Here is a 16,117-nt window from a genome sequence, read left to right as displayed (position 1 = left end):
TTCGTATAGGATAAACATATATGGTTCAATAGAAAAAGCATAACTTTGTAAATGTTCCAGAGAGCACCAATAAATTATTATAATTATGATCTGTTTTCTTGTCCTGGTAATTGGGCAATAATTTAAGAATGGGCAACCTCTTGCGAGGGGTTGGAAATGATTTGTTTGACGCGGTCGTTTTTCCCATGCAGTACATATGTAGGTTTGTGGGTGGCTTTTGGTCCTGGACTCTGAAAATACGCTAAACTTAGAGCCCCTTCTACATGAGAATAAAAGTATAGTAGTTTTATTGGTCTGCTTAAAGCAAGGGGGAAATGTGAGCACATGAAATTTATATTTTGATTCTTTATTTATCATTGAAGCATTGCTCTTCTGGGTTTTTTTTTGTTTTGTTTTTATTTCTGTGCAACAAAAATGTCTTAGAAGTATGGATAAAATTGAAGATTTCCCAAACGAAACTGAATTGCGAGTGCACAACGCTATGGCAGAGGCACCCGCAATCGCAGGCCCATCCGATAATGATGGCAACATTGATGAGCCGATTATCTACGACTACATGAGATATCCGAACAAGAAGAAGAGAAACAAGCTTGCGGCTAAGAGCTTCAATACCAAGAGAACGGTCCACTTCAGCAAGTTCGTGGAAATGGTGACGTACACGAACAACGGCAAAATTAACATACAGGAGGTTGCTCTGCGCACCGAAGAGGATCAGGTAATATCCATAAAAATATAACCTTTTCTACCAATAATTTAATTAATGCGGTTTCTCCAGTCTAAGAGTACAATGAAGCGCGACAATTTTTAATCGCTCACGTACCAAAGAGGAGTAGGTAGTGTACACAAATATGGTATAGCCTATTCTACCACCGTTCTCTTATAGGAAAAGTCTGATGAATCGGCTCTCATCTTATAATGTCTTCCATTTCTACGAATCAAAGATTGCCCTAGACCCCAAGATGCTCCAGACCCATAAGCTCACATTTAAAAATTATCTCGTTAAAAGTCGTTGTTGCATAATTAATTAAATTTTAGTGAATATATTTAACAAGGTATTCTCTTTTTCTCGGCATTCTCTCCCAAAGCACTGCACCGCAACTTGTTCATGATATTGCAGATCACATATTCACCGGTGTCTGGTCCGTCGAATTCGACAGTCTTAATGCCATCGGTCATGGTGCGGAGCATCCCCTTCCTGAGGGACTTGGCGCAGCTTTCTTGGCCAACATGGTTCAGTAAGTCCACACAGGTGGACACAATGCCGTAGGGACTGAGGAGGGAGTAGTTGGTCAGCGAGAGCTTGGTCTGGAGTGGCTTGAACACAGCATGACTGTCCCCCAATTCGATAGCGCTGAAGAGATTTGCGCCTCCGGCAACACCGCTGCAGATGGTAGCCAGGAAGGTGGCGTAGCAAACGTTGGTGAAGATAGTGTCGAAGTAGGCGGGATCGGTGATTAGCCGGTTCACGCAGTCGTCCAGCTCCATCAGCTCCAATTTGATGGAGCAGTAGTCCTCCGCGTGCATCTTCTCTGCAATTTCCACCATCGCCCCATCGGTCACCGGCCACTCGTTGGCCTTGTGGATGAGGGTTACGAAGGCGCCCCTCGAAGGCGTGCCGCAGATACTTTGTTACTTTCTCATGGGTAACGACGCGCAGGGCCTCCACCACACCCTTGACGGGGGCGTACTCGAGCTCCGAGTAGTTGCCAATGTTGTTCTGGGCTATCAACTGGATGTCCACGTCGGGAAAGCGGCACTTGAAGCCGGGGAAGCTGCGCAGGCACGTCATGAACACGTACAGGTCCAGGTCGTTGCAGATCTTGAGGGACTTCTTCTTCGCCTCTTTATCGCATAGGATGTCCACATGGACCGCGGCATGGTTACGCAGCACCGAATTGAAGTACTCCTCCTCCTGGTCGGAGGCAATACGCTGCAGCTCCACTGGCACCCGCGTGCTGTGTAGCAAGGCTGTCACAAACTTGGCCCCCTGCTGGCCAATGATCGTGCTGCCGGTGAGCAGAGAGAAATGGGTGATGCCCCCATACTTGGACGGGGGCAGCCCGCTCACCGGCAAGGAACGCATCTGCCCCTTTGCCACGTTGGCACTGAGCCCCGTGGTGACGACATATGGATCCGAGGGCTTTGCAGGAGCATCAGCCAGGTAGCGGCAGCAGCGATTAAGCTGTGCGGCGGACAGGATCCGGGTGTCTCTAAGGCGGCGCAGCATTCTATAGAACCGAGCCGTATTGGATAGCTATATTAAATTTTTCTGATAACTACGGCCCGATCTAAATATTGATATCTCTTCCAAGGCCTCCTGCGGCGACCTAGATCAGACGTTTCTTGATAAGAAGAGCCAGATAAGACAACGCAAGTATTCCGCTTCTTAATATGCACTCTTTATTGTTCCCCTGGTTCCACAGATCAATCCTCCCCTTGCCTTCCACAATTCAACGAACCCAAAGACTATATGTCCCAGCAGAGAGATTTGTCGACGCACGGACAACCGTCGATGCCGTAGTTGCCGATCCGGACATCCGTCTGGGTCTGCTTGTGCTGCGGACCGGGGACCCTCCATGCATTCAGCTCGTAGTACTTATCGGGCAGATAGTAGGTCCTATACTTTTTGCGAAGCTCCTCGTGCTCCTTCTTCAGATACTCGGCCAACTCGGGCTTGGCGTAAATGGCCTCCAAGCGGTACTGCTTCGGCCTCACCTGATGCAACGGCGGCTCCAGCTTCAAGCGACTATGTGGGAGGACGGCGAGTAGCTGCGCGTCTAGTTCATCCGCTTGCTGCTCGCGCATCTTCTCACAAGTCTCGCATCGGCACTTGCCGCCATGGTAGCAGTATCGTTTCTTTCCATCCTCGTCGACCATCAGCAGCGGTACGCATATGGGCTTCGGGGCCGGCTGCGGTATGGTCTGCGTCCCCTGTGACACTTGTTTTGGAAGGGAGTACATCTTAGGGCCAGTGGAAGTTGTGGAATCCGTGCGGGAAAATCGGAACGCGGGGTTTCCAGTACGGGGGATTTTGATTGTGTGCCGACTGAGCCCGAATGAACGAACACTGAAACGGACGCTGACAGCAAAGGCACAGAGAGCTGGATAGGGGATTTCAAGGGAGCTACTTCCGACATATACAAGGTTCAATTGAATGTGCTCCGGAAGAGCTCTATCCATCGCCAGCCCATCTCCCCTGCCTTTAACACAATCTCTGAGGTCCCCTACAGTATACATTATGCGCAATATCCCTCTCCGTTCGCTTTGCCAGTCCCCAGTCCGGACACAAGGGGTTCGGGGCAATTCTCACCCTTTGGGAGGCCCTCATCTGGAGGTAGTATTGCTTGAGTTCCCGCTGTTGGACTTCTTTAAAGAACTCCCGCATACGTGGAGAGTCTGCTACGTTCTTCTGCTCGCACTTTTCACTCTGGCATTCGATTCTACTCTCGAGAATATTGGAGTTAATGCTCCTCTCCTTTTTTCTTCGACTACTGGTCCCACTGCTGTTTCGACTGCTGTTCGTGGCCGCTTCATTTGGCCGGTTTTCTTTCGACTGGACTCGACTGGCCGGACCTTTTCTCTTGCCAAGGAGAACACCGCCGCGTTCCGATTGTTCTCAGTACCTTCTCACAAAGGTGTTGTTGTTAGACAGCGACCCGGTCAGGGAAAGATTGAACCATTTGCTTTGAATTTTTTCTGAAGTTCCCATATTCAAATTTAGAATTTAGAAGATAAAAGAATTGTGCTCTGAGTTGGATTCTCTCTCTACGAGCTATCAGTCTTGCCTGTTTCAGAGCGGTACCGATTTATTTTTGTTCAATCAGCTTCGTCTTATCTCAGAGAGCACGATGTTGACCGAAGCATACAAATTCACGGCACATGGCATACGATCGTTCAGTTATTCGCTGAACTCGACGCTGATCGGTTCTATTCTGTATACTAGAACCCAACATGTCGCTGATCGAGACGGAGTCCCAATGGCTGCGCACTACCATTCTGCCAAAGATTTTGGAGAGCGGTAGACTGCTGAATACCTACAGCGCGTCGAAGGCGGACACATTCCGGGTGGGGGACATCGATGTCGATGTAATTGGTCCCAAAGAGGCCTTCATGCTGACACTCTGCTATCGGACAACCATCCGCCTTGAGTACGACGGCGAGCAGTTTGAGCGGAAAGTGGTCGCAAAGGTAACTATTAAATGTCGTCATATCGTAGGCACGAAACAGATGAGCATTGAGTGAGCTGTAGACCATATTTCTGTTTTAACGCCACATAACCGGTTCAAGTCTGGAAGCGCAGATTAAAACCATTATGGGAGACATTTATGTCTTTGCTATTTAAACCAAATAAACCAAGTGATACGGAGTTGGAAATTAATTTTTCGGTGAGATGGTGAAATGTAGCCAAAAATTCCCATAGATAAGATTATGGTGTTCTATTCAAATGTACACACTATTTCCCATACTACCAAATAGGTAGCCAAAAATTCCCATAGATAAGATTATGGTGTTCTATTCAAATGTACACACTATTTCCCAACCTCCACAAGTATTGATATGTTATCAGCGGGTTATTGATCCATAGATCTACTGTTAAACGATCGGTTAATCGAAAATACTAATGATTAACGAACTGCCTGGAAACCAACTATCATGACAGTTTGTTTATTTTGTTGTAGAAAACGCCTATGGTTCCACCAGATGTGTACGAAGCAGTACAGTTTGGAGATCTTTTCGCCAATAAGATCGATTTCTATACGAAAATCCTGCCACAGATACAAAAGGTGGCGGAGGGAAAGTTTGCGGCACCCAAGTATTATTACAGTGAGCTGAATCCGCTTTCGGCAATCGTCATTCTCAGTGACTTTGCTGAGGATAGGTGGAGGGAACCAAGGATAGGGTGGGCCTTAGCCTGGAGCATGTCCGGATTGCAGTGAAGTATTTGGGAAAGTTCCACGGCTTTACATACGCCATCAAGCACAAGAATCTGGAGAACTTCGAAAAACTGACTAGAAACCTCAAGGAATCCCGATATGCCAATGACACCGTGCACCCCCAATACAAGGTGACGCTGCAGGCAAGTGTTAAGCGCGCTGTTCAGGCTGTGGCCACCTATCAGCCCCAAGTGGATAAAGATTTTGTGAAATTGTTCGGCTTCTTAATATCGGATTACATCCAATATGGATGCCAACGAGTGGCGCCCAGGGAGCCGTTGGCAACTCTCTGTCACGGCGATTATGTGCGGAACAATGTGGCCTACAAGTACGATGGCAAGGAGGAGCCACAGGAAATCATGATGTTCGACTACCAGACGCTGCGTGTGTCCTCCCCCATGATCGATCTGTCCGTCTTTCTGGCCATTTCTGTCTATGCGGATGTGCGGAAATGTACCCATTTCGATAGCATTTTCGACGACTACTGCTCGGCTCTCTACGAAAGCTATAGGAAGCACGCGAAGGATGAGGTGCCAGAATTCATGAAGTGGGTATCCAAATGGCATCTAACAAAATGGTTATTTTAATGTTACTGGTTGGTTTTCTTCAGCCGTACGGAGCTTGTGAAGGAGTACATTCGCTTCTTGCCCTACAGTGTGTCCATCACGGCCAGCTTCCTCTTTGAGCTCGTCGAACCGATGGGACTGTCCCCGGAGGAAATGTACAACGTTCAGGTTTCGGACGAGGAAGTCATTGAGCGCACTATGAAAAAAGGCGGCGAGAACTGTCGAAAATACAATGTCCAAATTGAGGATGGCATCGATGTTGATGCGTTGCCGAAGATCTAATTACTTGAATTAAACACAATGAATTGTTTATATCTTTACCCGATATAGTATGTACATTCGTATTATTTCCGTGGCCGGAACACCTTTTTTCCATCGTTTCATTTTATCTCCGAGCTGACAAGCACGATATATGTACTTAAAAGAAGAAGAAGTTGATTGAATTACTGTTTCTGTTTTTATACCCGATACTCAAAATGAGTATATTAGATTTGTGGTAAAAGTGGATGTGTGTAACGTCCAGAAGGAATCGTTTCCGACCCCATAAAGTATATATATTCTTGATCAGCATCAATAGCCGAGTCGATTGAGCCCTGTCTGTCTGTCCGTCCGTCCGTCCGTCCGTCTGTCCGTCTGTCCGTCCCCTTCAGCGCCTAGTGCTCAAAGACTATAAGAGCTAGAGCAACGATGTTTTGGATCCAGACTTCTGTGATATGTCACTGCTACAAAAATATTTCAAAACTTCGCCCCGCCCACTTCCGCCCCCACAAAGGACGAAAATCTGTGGCAATCACAATTTTAAAGATATGAGAAAACCAAAAGCGTAGAATCGTAGAGAATGACCATATCTCTTAGACTGCAGAATCTGAATTGGATCGTATTATTATTATAGCCAGCATCAAGAAAACAATTTCATTTTTTCTCGCCCTGTCTCTCTCTAACACACACGTAGCATAGGCGGCTTTGCTTAGAGTAAAACATTAGCGCCTAGATCTCAGAGACTATAAAAGCTAGAGCAACCAAATTTGGTATTCACACTCCTAAGATATCGTACCGAGACGAGTTTGTTTCAAAATTTCGCCACACCCCCTTCCGCCCCCGCAAAGGACGAAAATCTGGGGATATTCACAAATCTCAGAGACTATTAACGCTAGAGTAACCAAATTTAGTATCCGCACTCCTGTTAGATCTCACTATAAAACGTATTTCTCAAAATTTCACCCCACCCCCTTCCGCCCACACAAAGGACGAAAATCTGTTGCATGCACAATATTGCAGATTCGAGAAAACTAAAAACGCAAAATCATAGGTAACGACCATATCTATCTGATTGCTGAATCTGGATCAGATCAGATCATTTTTATAGCCAACAGAAACAAATCAATTTGCAGTGGCTACGCAGCGCCCGACGTCACGCTCAGACTGATTTTCTGTCTCTCTCGCACGCACTCTTTGTCGTGTCGTTTAATATTAGCGGCGTCTGCCGGAGGAGAGCCATACTGACTTAGTATCGGGTATAACTGTAGAGTTGCGGTGTCCGTAGCAACTCACAACGTTCCCCCTCGTTTTATAGTCGGACGGAGCTTCTGAAGGAGTACATCCGCTTCCTTCCTTACAGTGTGTCCATCACGGCCTACTTTCTCTTCTCACTCGTCGAACCGTCAGGATTTTCCTCGGAGGAAATGATCAACTGTCAAGTTACGGACGAGGAAATCATTGAGAGCACCATGAAATCAGGCGGCGAGATAGTGGACCGGGAAATCGCGCATCAACTGTTTGAGTTAAGTCGAACGTACAATGTTCCAATCGATGAGGCGATGCACAATATCTAATTATGTATTTGATATAAACACAATCAATTGTTATAATATATAAATCGATAAAGTGGAATCCAATCCACTTCGGAATGTTTTATTTTTCCTCATGCGTACATTTTGTTTTTTTTTTTTATTTCCTTTTGATCTCAGTTTCGCTCAACGACCAGCTGTTTGCAGGTGGTGCTGCCAACCTGTGCTGTATTGGCATTATCACACATGTTCGTAAAGACCTTAAAATTTTTCAACCATCTCGGCAGTAGATTCTCCGGCTTTATAAACACCTTATCCGATACGGCAATCATCTGAAGTTGACGGACAAGAACTACTTTTTGGGTCGCGTGCGACACGAGTTCAACTTCAGGGTACGTGCAGGAGTCTGCTTATGTGTTTCATAATTAACTTTTACCTTGCGCAGCGAGGAGATACATTGCTGAAGAACGGACGCATACTGTAGGGATGATACGGGCCTTGGTTTCACGGTTGGCTCTCCCTCCGCTAGTTGTCCGCTGCAAGTCCACCGCTAACTTGGATTACTCGCGCTATCCAAAGCTGCAAGAGTCGGAAATCGAAGAGACCTTCATGCGCGGCAGTGGACCTGGGGGTCAGGCGGTAAACAAAACATCCAACTGCGTATTCCTGCGTCATTTGCCCACCAACATCACCATAAAGTGTCACACACATCGACTGGCCTGCAAAAATCGCGTAGAGGCACGAAAACTTCTCCTAGACAAGCTTGATGCCCATTTTAATGGAGAAAACTCCCTGTATACCTTGAGTGGCTCATTGAGGCGTTTCTGCTGTTCTGCCTTTTCGCCGTCTCCTGTATGCTGGCCGCTTCATTCTCTCGCTCCTTGGCCAGCTGTTCCGCGGCATCAGCAAAGGGATTAACAAAGACTTGGGCATTTTCAATTATGATATCCTCGATTGGTCGATCTTTGTTGTCCACCTCGATGTTTTCTATTTTTTAGAGTGTGTCAAGGCCGCCAACCACCTTGCCAAAGATGGTGTGTTTGCCGTCGATATGTTTGCAGGATCGATAGGTGATGAAGCTGCAAGTGGCAATACAATGAAGAAGGAGTCGTATACAATTGATTGAACTACTAACAACTGGGAACCATTTGTGTTGGGTCCTGAATTCGCCATGGAAAGAACTCCCCGTCCCGTGTGCGTCAGATTCGGCTTGAATTCATCGTCGAACTTTTAGCCCCAGATAGATTCACCTCCCGCCACCTTGAACCTGTAATACACATTTTGTTATATGATTTCATACTTCTCCTGGAGTGTACTTACTATAAAGTTCAGAATGGATCGATGGAACAATACATTGTTGAAGTAACCATCGGCGCAATGTTTGATAAAGTTGTCGCAGGCGCGTGGTATCTGATCGCAGTAGAGCTCAATGTTTAATGGGCCAAAGTTGGTGTTTAAACGCACATAGCCCTTCTGCTTGACCCGCTCATATTTCACCAAATCATCGTCAATGATAGCCGCCTCAATCTGGGAGACAGGCATCATGGCTGTGGATGTGAAACTGGCAGACACCGCTCCAGTGGAATAATGAGCCGCATTGAATTTGTCTGCTGTTCGCTTGGAGGTGGAAGGTGCCTCTTCAGCAGGCTGGTAGTCCCTTTGCAGCTGTGCCAAGGTCTCTTTCGTTTCCAGATTCATGGTCTTAATGCGCCCACTGGCCGGATCTTTGCGCTCGCAAGTTTTTGCGAATGTGGTGGAAGGTGAATATATCAAACTTCTCCAGCTTCTGCGGATCTTGTATGGTAATAATATCCATGCGCTGGAACGGTGTATCATCCATCAAGTCCTTCCAGTTTTTGGTCTTAATATTCAGCTGAGCAATGGCCTCCCAGCAGTAGACATTGCCCGTTGTAGCCACGGCGACAATGTGCGAGTTCTTAGTGAAGGGCTTAAACAGAGCGGGACAGTGATAATCATCGGTAGCATTCTTGTAAAAGTTCAGCTTCACCAATGACTTTGAATCCATTTTCTCGCCTGTTATAGGATTGATCTTAAAGGTTTTCAAAAACTTCAAGATTGCTTCATACTCGAAGACATTGCCATTGAGGTCGCAGTAGGGCATCTCGTAGGGAGCCATGGTAATGGAGCAGTACTCGTAGGGCAACCGCTTGAACTTCACATGGTCGTTCTCCGCGGATTCCGTTTTCTTTCCGCCGTACTTCTCGCTCTACTCCGTGTACGTCAAGTACCTGCAGAATTCGGTTGTAATATTGATTGCATTGTATGGTTATAATCGTTGGGACTTGCATTTTATCCTTTTGGTGCTGTCGTTTGCCCATTTTTGCGAATTTATTGCTATTTTTATTCAAACAAAATGTGTCAAAACAAATTGTTTACGATGCCGCAATAGAGCTGCCAACTGTTGCCAATTAAATCGATAGCGATTCGTTGTTGTAATCGGTTCGAACAGCTGATAGCGCTGCCACCATATGTGAAAATAAGTGGTTTGCCAGCACTAGTTTAGGACGGTTCAGTAAAATCGAACAAAGGCGAAGGAATTTTCCAATTTGACCTATATATAGACAACCAAAGTGATATAAATAAGTTAGCCAATTGACCTTGGGCTTGGTGCAAGATGTCAAGCCCAAATATCAACTACAGCTCCTTGGCCGAGGCGAATCCGTTTCGAGGGCCCGAGCAACATGACGAAGCAACAACAAAAGCGGACGACGCAAAATCATTTACAGCTGCTGCGCATTTAGACCCCCACAACGACCATGAGCCAGAGAACGAAGATACTCCACGCAACAGTGGCATCATGATACACATGGTGCCAGAGACGGGCAGGGCGCGATGGAACCACATCGAGGACCTCGACTCGTTCTTCTCCCGCATGTACAACTACCAGCAGAAGCACGGCTTTCAGGTGATTGTCCTAGACGAGGTGTTCCAGGTGCTGGAGTTTGGCTTTGTGGTATGGCTGCTGACCTTCGTAATGTACTGCATCAAGCACGACGTGCTCTTCGGGGACACGCTGCCCCCGGGGAGCAACCCCATCAAAACCACACTCAGCGATGTGGGCATGACCACCGGGGAGTGCGTGGCCAAATTCAGTTGGTTCACCTACCTTGTCATATTCATAGCTGCCATCTACTTAGGCTTTCGGGTGCTCAAGATGATCTATCACATCACGCAATACGCGGATATCAAGAAGTTCTACAACACGGCCCTTGGCATCGAGGACACGGACCTGGACAACATCACCTGGCACGAGGTGCAGCAGCGCATTCGCAAGGTTCAAGCCGAGCAGCACATGTGCATTGACAAGGAGTCCCTCACGGAGCTGGATATCTACCATCGCGTGCTGCGGTTCAAGAACTATCTGGTGGCCCTGATGAACAAGCAGCTGCTGCCCGTGCGCTTCCACCTGCCGTTTCTGGGCGAGATATGCTCCCTCAGCCGAGGGATGCTCTTCAACATCGACTTTATTCTGTTTCGCGGTCCCGGATCGCCCTTCCAGAACAATTGGCAGCTGAGGGACGAGTTCGCGGTGAGAAGTAACCAAACGGAGCTGGCCCAGCGCTTGTCCAAGCTGATACTGGGTGTGGCCCTGGTCAATCTCCTCCTGTCCCCTGTGATCTTTATCTGGGAGCTCATCTACTTCAGTTTCTCCTACGCAAATATCCTGCGGAAGGAGCCGAGTGCCTTGGGCCTACGCACCTGGTCCAACTATGGACGCCTCTATCTGCGTCACTTCAACGAGCTGGATCACGAGCTCGATGCGAGACTGAACCGCGCCTACGAGTATGCCGACCGCTACCTCAGTTCCTTCTCCTCCCCGCTGGCCGCTGTGATAGCCCGCAATCTGCTGTTCGTGAGCGGAGGTCTTCTTCTGCTGATCCTGGCCTTTGGCATATACGAGGAGCACGTCTTCCAAGTGGAGCACGTTTTCACCATCATAGCCGTTCTCACTGTGGTGGGCGTCGTCGCCCGAACGATGGTTCCCGATGAGAACATGATATGGTGTCCCGAACAGCTAATGACTGCCATTCTCGCCCACGTCCACTACCTGCCTACAGAGTGGAAGCAGCTTTCCCACACGGCACTGGTCCGCAATGAGTTTAGCAACTTCTTTCAATTCAAGGCGGGCTACCTGCTCAGCGAGATCTTCAGTCCGTTCGTGACTCCATTCGTCCTGATCTTCGTGTTCAGGCCCAAGGCCATGGAGATTGTCAAGTTCTTCAGAACCTTTACGGTCTCGGTGCGTGGAGTGGGCAACGTCTGCTCGTTCGCCCAGATGGATGTGCGCAAGCACGGCAATCCAGACTGGCAGTTGAACAGCGACCTGGAGGAGTTCGCCAAACCGCAGCAGACGAGTCTGTTCGGTGGAAAGACGGAGATGTCGCTGGTTCGCTTCACGCTCAACAATCCTGAATGGCAGATGCCCAAGGAAGCTTCGTTGTTTATCAAGGGCATCCGGGAGCACGCCATAGAGGAGCTGGTACAGGCCAAGACCTCGGCCTTTCAGGACAATCCGCTCACCCACAGCCTGATCTCATTCGGCACCATTGGCGAGGAGTACTGCCCAATTGCCAACTCGGTTCTGGCCGCCCAGCTGAGTCCCACCCAGATGGAGCTCTCCCGGTCCCTTCGCCCCGGAGGCTTTCCCGTCGCCGGCAGCGACTTCCGCCAGATGCTGCAGCAGAATCTGACCGCCAGCGTGGGACCCCTGGACAGCATGCGCCGCCTGCGGCTTAGCAGGGCTGAGGGCCGCCTCGAAGGACCCGCAGACACGCTCCTATACAGCCTCTACGGTGTGGATCCGCGGCTCTCCAAGAATCCCATGAGTGTGGGCGTGGCCGACATGTGCCTCAGCGCCCTCTACCTGCACGAGCTGAGCCAGCGAAAGCGCAAGGCGCGCCAGTCGCGCATCGTCGAGATGGAGGACGAGCAGCCAGGGCCAAACCATTGGCAGCGGCCACCAGGTCCAGGTGGTGCACACCCGCCCCCGCCGGCTTCATCGAGCTCCCGCCATAACGTGATTACCTCAAAGGCTGCCGAGAGCACACCGCTGCTGGGTAGCATCCGCTCATAGCAGCGGCCCGTGTGGATCTAATAATCTACCTAGCACTAAGAACCCCATTCTGCTATTAGTGATTAAAGTAAGTTTTAAAGTCAGTGTGAATCGAAGCGAAGGACGTGTCTAGTGTATAGCTATACTAATACGAAACCGAAACCGAACTAAAATAATCTAAACGACAAGCATTAAACCTAACATCGTCATCAAGAGTCTGCTGTGCCCACACCCTGCTCTTCTCCTGAGAGAAATAATAGTCAGAGACAGGGGTATTTACTTTTGTTCGAATGTACGAGTATATTTCCAGATCTTGGCTCTCCTACACACGTGACACGATGCCATCTCCAGTGTGTGCTGCACGCTGATAGATAGCCACCATTTGTAGGCATTGTTGGCACACCACTGCATCCACTGGCAGAGCTGGAACTGGAGTGGAGTGGACGACGACGCTTCCAGCTGTGCTGCATCGCCTCGTGTGTCACTTGCCGCACACGAACGCCATTTGGCGACTGGTGTTGATGGCATATGCAGAGAACTGAGAACAGGAGAAGCAGGCAATTCAGGCGAAGCCGCCTAGGTGCGTGCATATGAATCTCCCAGCGATACAGACACCGACCGCGATACTCTTACAGATGCTGCAGATCCCCGCCAGCTGCAGGAATGGATCTGGCAAGTTTTATGAATTATGTGCGTGTTGCATGGAGCTGGTGCTGTGGCTGGATCCTCTGTTTCTGTGGCAGAACACGTTGTCTCATTTTTCCGCTGCACGCCAATTTTGGGGGGAGCATTGCCCAACATTACACGAATGTGGATGGTGTCTTATGCCCGTTTTGGGGGCATCGCGAAGAACTCTGGTCTCTGCGTCTGTGGAGGAGATGGAGATGCAGTTGCAGTTGCAGTTGCATGTAGTACTAATTGTAGAGCTCATATTATCCGATTCTAGGTGAACGGACAGCGGCGGAACGCTGCTGCCTGCTGCTGGTGCTGCTGCTGCTGGCCGCTCAAAATGGAAACATTTCACGAGCCTTGTCAAACAATCGAATTTAATTTATGATTTCCTGCACCAATTGGACAGAGACACCGAACGAGTAATGACACGGCATGTGGTAGACCCCTTTGGACCCCGAAAATATCATATCATTCACGATCAATCGATACGCAATTTGGGCACAGCAGGGCCCGCAAAACGGACCGACTGGAGAATTAGAAAGGCCAGGTCGGGATTGGGACAGGAACGGGAACGTGAACGGGAGTCACTTGCATATGCGAATGTCTAGAGCTGTGATGGCCGTGGACCACCGCGTCGAGAACAGAACCAGTTCAAGTTCAAGAACCAGTGCCGCTGATAGTTGCAGTTGCTTTGGAGTTGGATAAAGTAGCCGGGCTGCCATTTCCAGATCCCAGCTGCCATTCTGCAATTAGAGCCTGGCCAGTCGCCGTCGTCGTCGATGCGTTGTTGTCTGGCACGTCGGCTGGTATCAAACGTGTCTGTATGTCTCTGGCAGCGACTAATGATGATAGTCCAGTGTCTTTGGTCTCCCCATCTGTCCCTCTCTCTCCAGCCAGCCAAATCCACAGCCCGATCCACATAGACATCCATTGGACCTTGTCGATTGTCGAGTGTGAAGCATCAGCGTCGCCTTTGACTGACAACTGATCAGCCAGCATCAGCAGCATTCAGTCGGGATCATCATCGGCGATGCAGCTGCAACGTTTCCCACTTTTGGACACGCACGTTCCTGCCCTGCCAGGCTGTCCACCTCCTCTTGCTGATGTTACCGCTGCTGCATCTTCGGCTGATAAGTTATTGATTTTTTTCACGATTTTTCAGTTTACTTTGGCTTCTTACAAATAGACTTCGGTTCCGGCTCCAGCCCGAGATGGAGGATGGTACGAGCGGGGGACTTGGATCAAATAGTTTAGTCAGTCGCATCCCAACGACGGGATTTGCATTGCAAATTAGGCTCGACTTCTTTTCTCCTTTCTCCCGCTCCCGCTCCATCTGCATCCGCATCTGCATCAACTGCGTATCCCCTACCCGCTATCTGCATCGCTTCTCGATCTGCTTGTAATCGAGCCTCGATTCAATAAAACATTTAAACATTAAACTGCTTTTATGCAATTGCCGGCGTGCGCTTAATTTTCGATCAACTAGAGACTCGGTTCTGGTTTGGTTTGGTCTGGTCTGTGGCATCCGCTTGAATTATCTTTGCATCGCATGCTTGCAACACCTTCCGAACCCTGCTCCCTACTGCTCCTCACCTTGCAATCACCTGGATAACATCTAGAGTGGGTCTTCTACAATTTTGTTGCTTCGCTCCTCCGTCTAATGGCGGTGGCTAAAATGCTAATCAATAGCCTTATCGCTATAAATCTCGGCTTCGATTTACCTTTTTGCCCGGCTACTTGTTTTCCGGGAACAGGAAGGAGGGAGAGAGGGGCTGCGGCAAGGGATATACTCGATTGAGTATTGTAATTCATTAAACATCCAATTGCTGTCGCCTGTTTGAAAATGTTTGTTGCCTGAAATTGCAGAATGTTTGTTCGTTTTTCACTCTGCGATCTTTGCGATCATTAGGTGGATTAAAATTGCGCATACGTCGCGTGGGTCAACAGAGAGAGAGCAGTCAGTCGTGTGATTTTTAGGATTTTCCACTTCACTGCCATTGCTTCCAAACAGTGCAAATCAGTGATGAGGGATTAGGGAGCAGGAGTAGGATGCTTCTTCCACTGATCTGATCTGAAATTGCATTCTTTGGGCCCATTAATTTGCCTTCAAGCCCTCCACTTGCAGGTCATTGGCTGGGATAGGAAGGGGAAGGAAGTCTTTGCCATATTTATGAGGCTGCCAGCCGCTCCCCACAGACGCACAGGCGCAGCACAAAGCTGAACATGAGCCTGCCGGGCGGCAAAGGCATCTGCAATGCCGCCCGTCTCCCGTCTCGGCGCAGCCCCGGATTGGCGCGTGGGCGGGGATGCTGTCGCCCGAAGTGGATTTTCTGTTCAACAAGTAGTTTATGATGTTTTTGTCAATTCATGGCATAATTAATGACGCTGCAGAAAAGCACACGCACATCGGCATGCGGATGGAATCCGCGATCTGCTGATCTGACTGCCTGCCTGGCAAGGCGTTAAAAATTGTTGCCTATAAACTTAAAGAACTGCAGAGGAGTCGCGGCCTAAGCTCCAGCTTCAGCTCCATCCATGACACTCTCTTGCTGTCTCTCTCTCTCCATCCCATTTGCGTCCGCATCTGCATTCAAAAATGCCATTAGTCACATTTGTGGGCCACAGTCTCAGGCACTTGTAGCCATGACTTGTAATCTTTTTCCATTCCCCTGTGGCCCGGAGCTGCAACTGCAACCCGTTTGGCCGTGAGCAGCAGGGGGATTGGGGATTGGGCTAGCCAACACAAATATTTCTATTGCCGTTAATGGCGTTAATAATTTTGCAAGCAAACGGAAGACGGCTGGCCACTTGGGCCACAGCGGGTAGGTGTGGATTAGCCCGCGTCTGTCATGTTGAGGATGACGTTACATGGCCGCAAGTGACAAGCGGCAGAGGCGAAATATGAAAGTCCCCACCACAGAACTTTGGGCGGTGGCTAATGCGAAGTTAATTGGAAAATGCCAGGCCAAAAGTGGGAAGCGAATCGTGGTGCAGCGCAATTGCAGCGCAGTCCCAGCGCAGAACATCCAGATCCACATCCACATACAAATGGCATATCGAATTTCACGCTGCCCGCTGGTAGCC

General features: G+C 48.9%; 4 protein-coding genes and 4 pseudogenes across 5 annotated transcripts; 4 read left to right on the top strand and 4 right to left on the bottom strand.

The window, feature by feature from the left end:
• Positions 1-362: 362 nt before the first annotated feature.
• On the top strand, positions 363-1,043 carry LOC117189473. Of its 2 annotated transcripts, none has more exons than XM_033394607.1 (3): positions 363-715; positions 776-833; positions 884-1,043. In XM_033394607.1, exons 1-2 carry the CDS (start codon positions 428-430, stop codon positions 806-808), a joined length of 321 nt encoding a protein of 106 aa, XP_033250498.1. In that variant the 5' UTR covers positions 363-427; the 3' UTR covers positions 809-833; positions 884-1,043. The 2 variants fall into 2 exon arrangements, with proteins under 2 accessions (XP_033250498.1, XP_033250497.1); XM_033394606.1 differs by having other exon boundaries at positions 365-715; positions 776-829.
• On the bottom strand, positions 1,030-2,284 carry LOC117189457 (annotated as a pseudogene).
• A 93-nt stretch (positions 2,285-2,377) lies between these two features.
• On the bottom strand, positions 2,378-3,068 carry LOC108159152. The gene has a single exon (XM_017292149.2). It carries the CDS (start codon positions 2,959-2,961, stop codon positions 2,467-2,469), a length of 495 nt encoding a protein of 164 aa, XP_017147638.2. The 5' UTR covers positions 2,962-3,068; the 3' UTR covers positions 2,378-2,466.
• Positions 3,069-3,182: 114 nt separating this feature from the next.
• LOC108159151 lies at positions 3,183-3,613 on the bottom strand (the record flags this gene model as incomplete). Its single annotated transcript, XM_017292148.2, has 1 exon — positions 3,183-3,613. A coding segment is annotated over one exon (411 nt), but the record flags the coding sequence as incomplete, so codon positions are not given.
• Positions 3,614-3,920: 307 nt separating this feature from the next.
• On the top strand, positions 3,921-5,820 carry LOC117189475 (annotated as a pseudogene).
• Positions 5,821-7,182: 1,362 nt separating this feature from the next.
• Positions 7,183-7,771, top strand: LOC117191547 (annotated as a pseudogene).
• Positions 7,716-9,626, bottom strand: LOC117191546 (annotated as a pseudogene).
• Positions 9,627-9,808: 182 nt separating this feature from the next.
• LOC117189451 (autophagy-related protein 9A-like) lies at positions 9,809-12,576 on the top strand. Its single transcript, XM_033394576.1, has one exon. It carries the CDS (start codon positions 9,923-9,925, stop codon positions 12,380-12,382), a length of 2,460 nt encoding a protein of 819 aa, XP_033250467.1. The 5' UTR covers positions 9,809-9,922; the 3' UTR covers positions 12,383-12,576.
• The last annotated feature ends 3,541 nt before the right edge of the window (positions 12,577-16,117 follow it).

This window comes from Drosophila miranda (assembly GCF_003369915.1).
Source record: "Drosophila miranda strain MSH22 chromosome Y unlocalized genomic scaffold, D.miranda_PacBio2.1 Contig_Y1_pilon, whole genome shotgun sequence".
NCBI classification, from domain to species: domain Eukaryota; kingdom Metazoa; phylum Arthropoda; class Insecta; order Diptera; family Drosophilidae; genus Drosophila; species Drosophila miranda.
The sequence above is the reverse complement of the archived record's forward strand: the minus strand, read 5'-3'. Positions and strand labels throughout refer to the sequence as shown.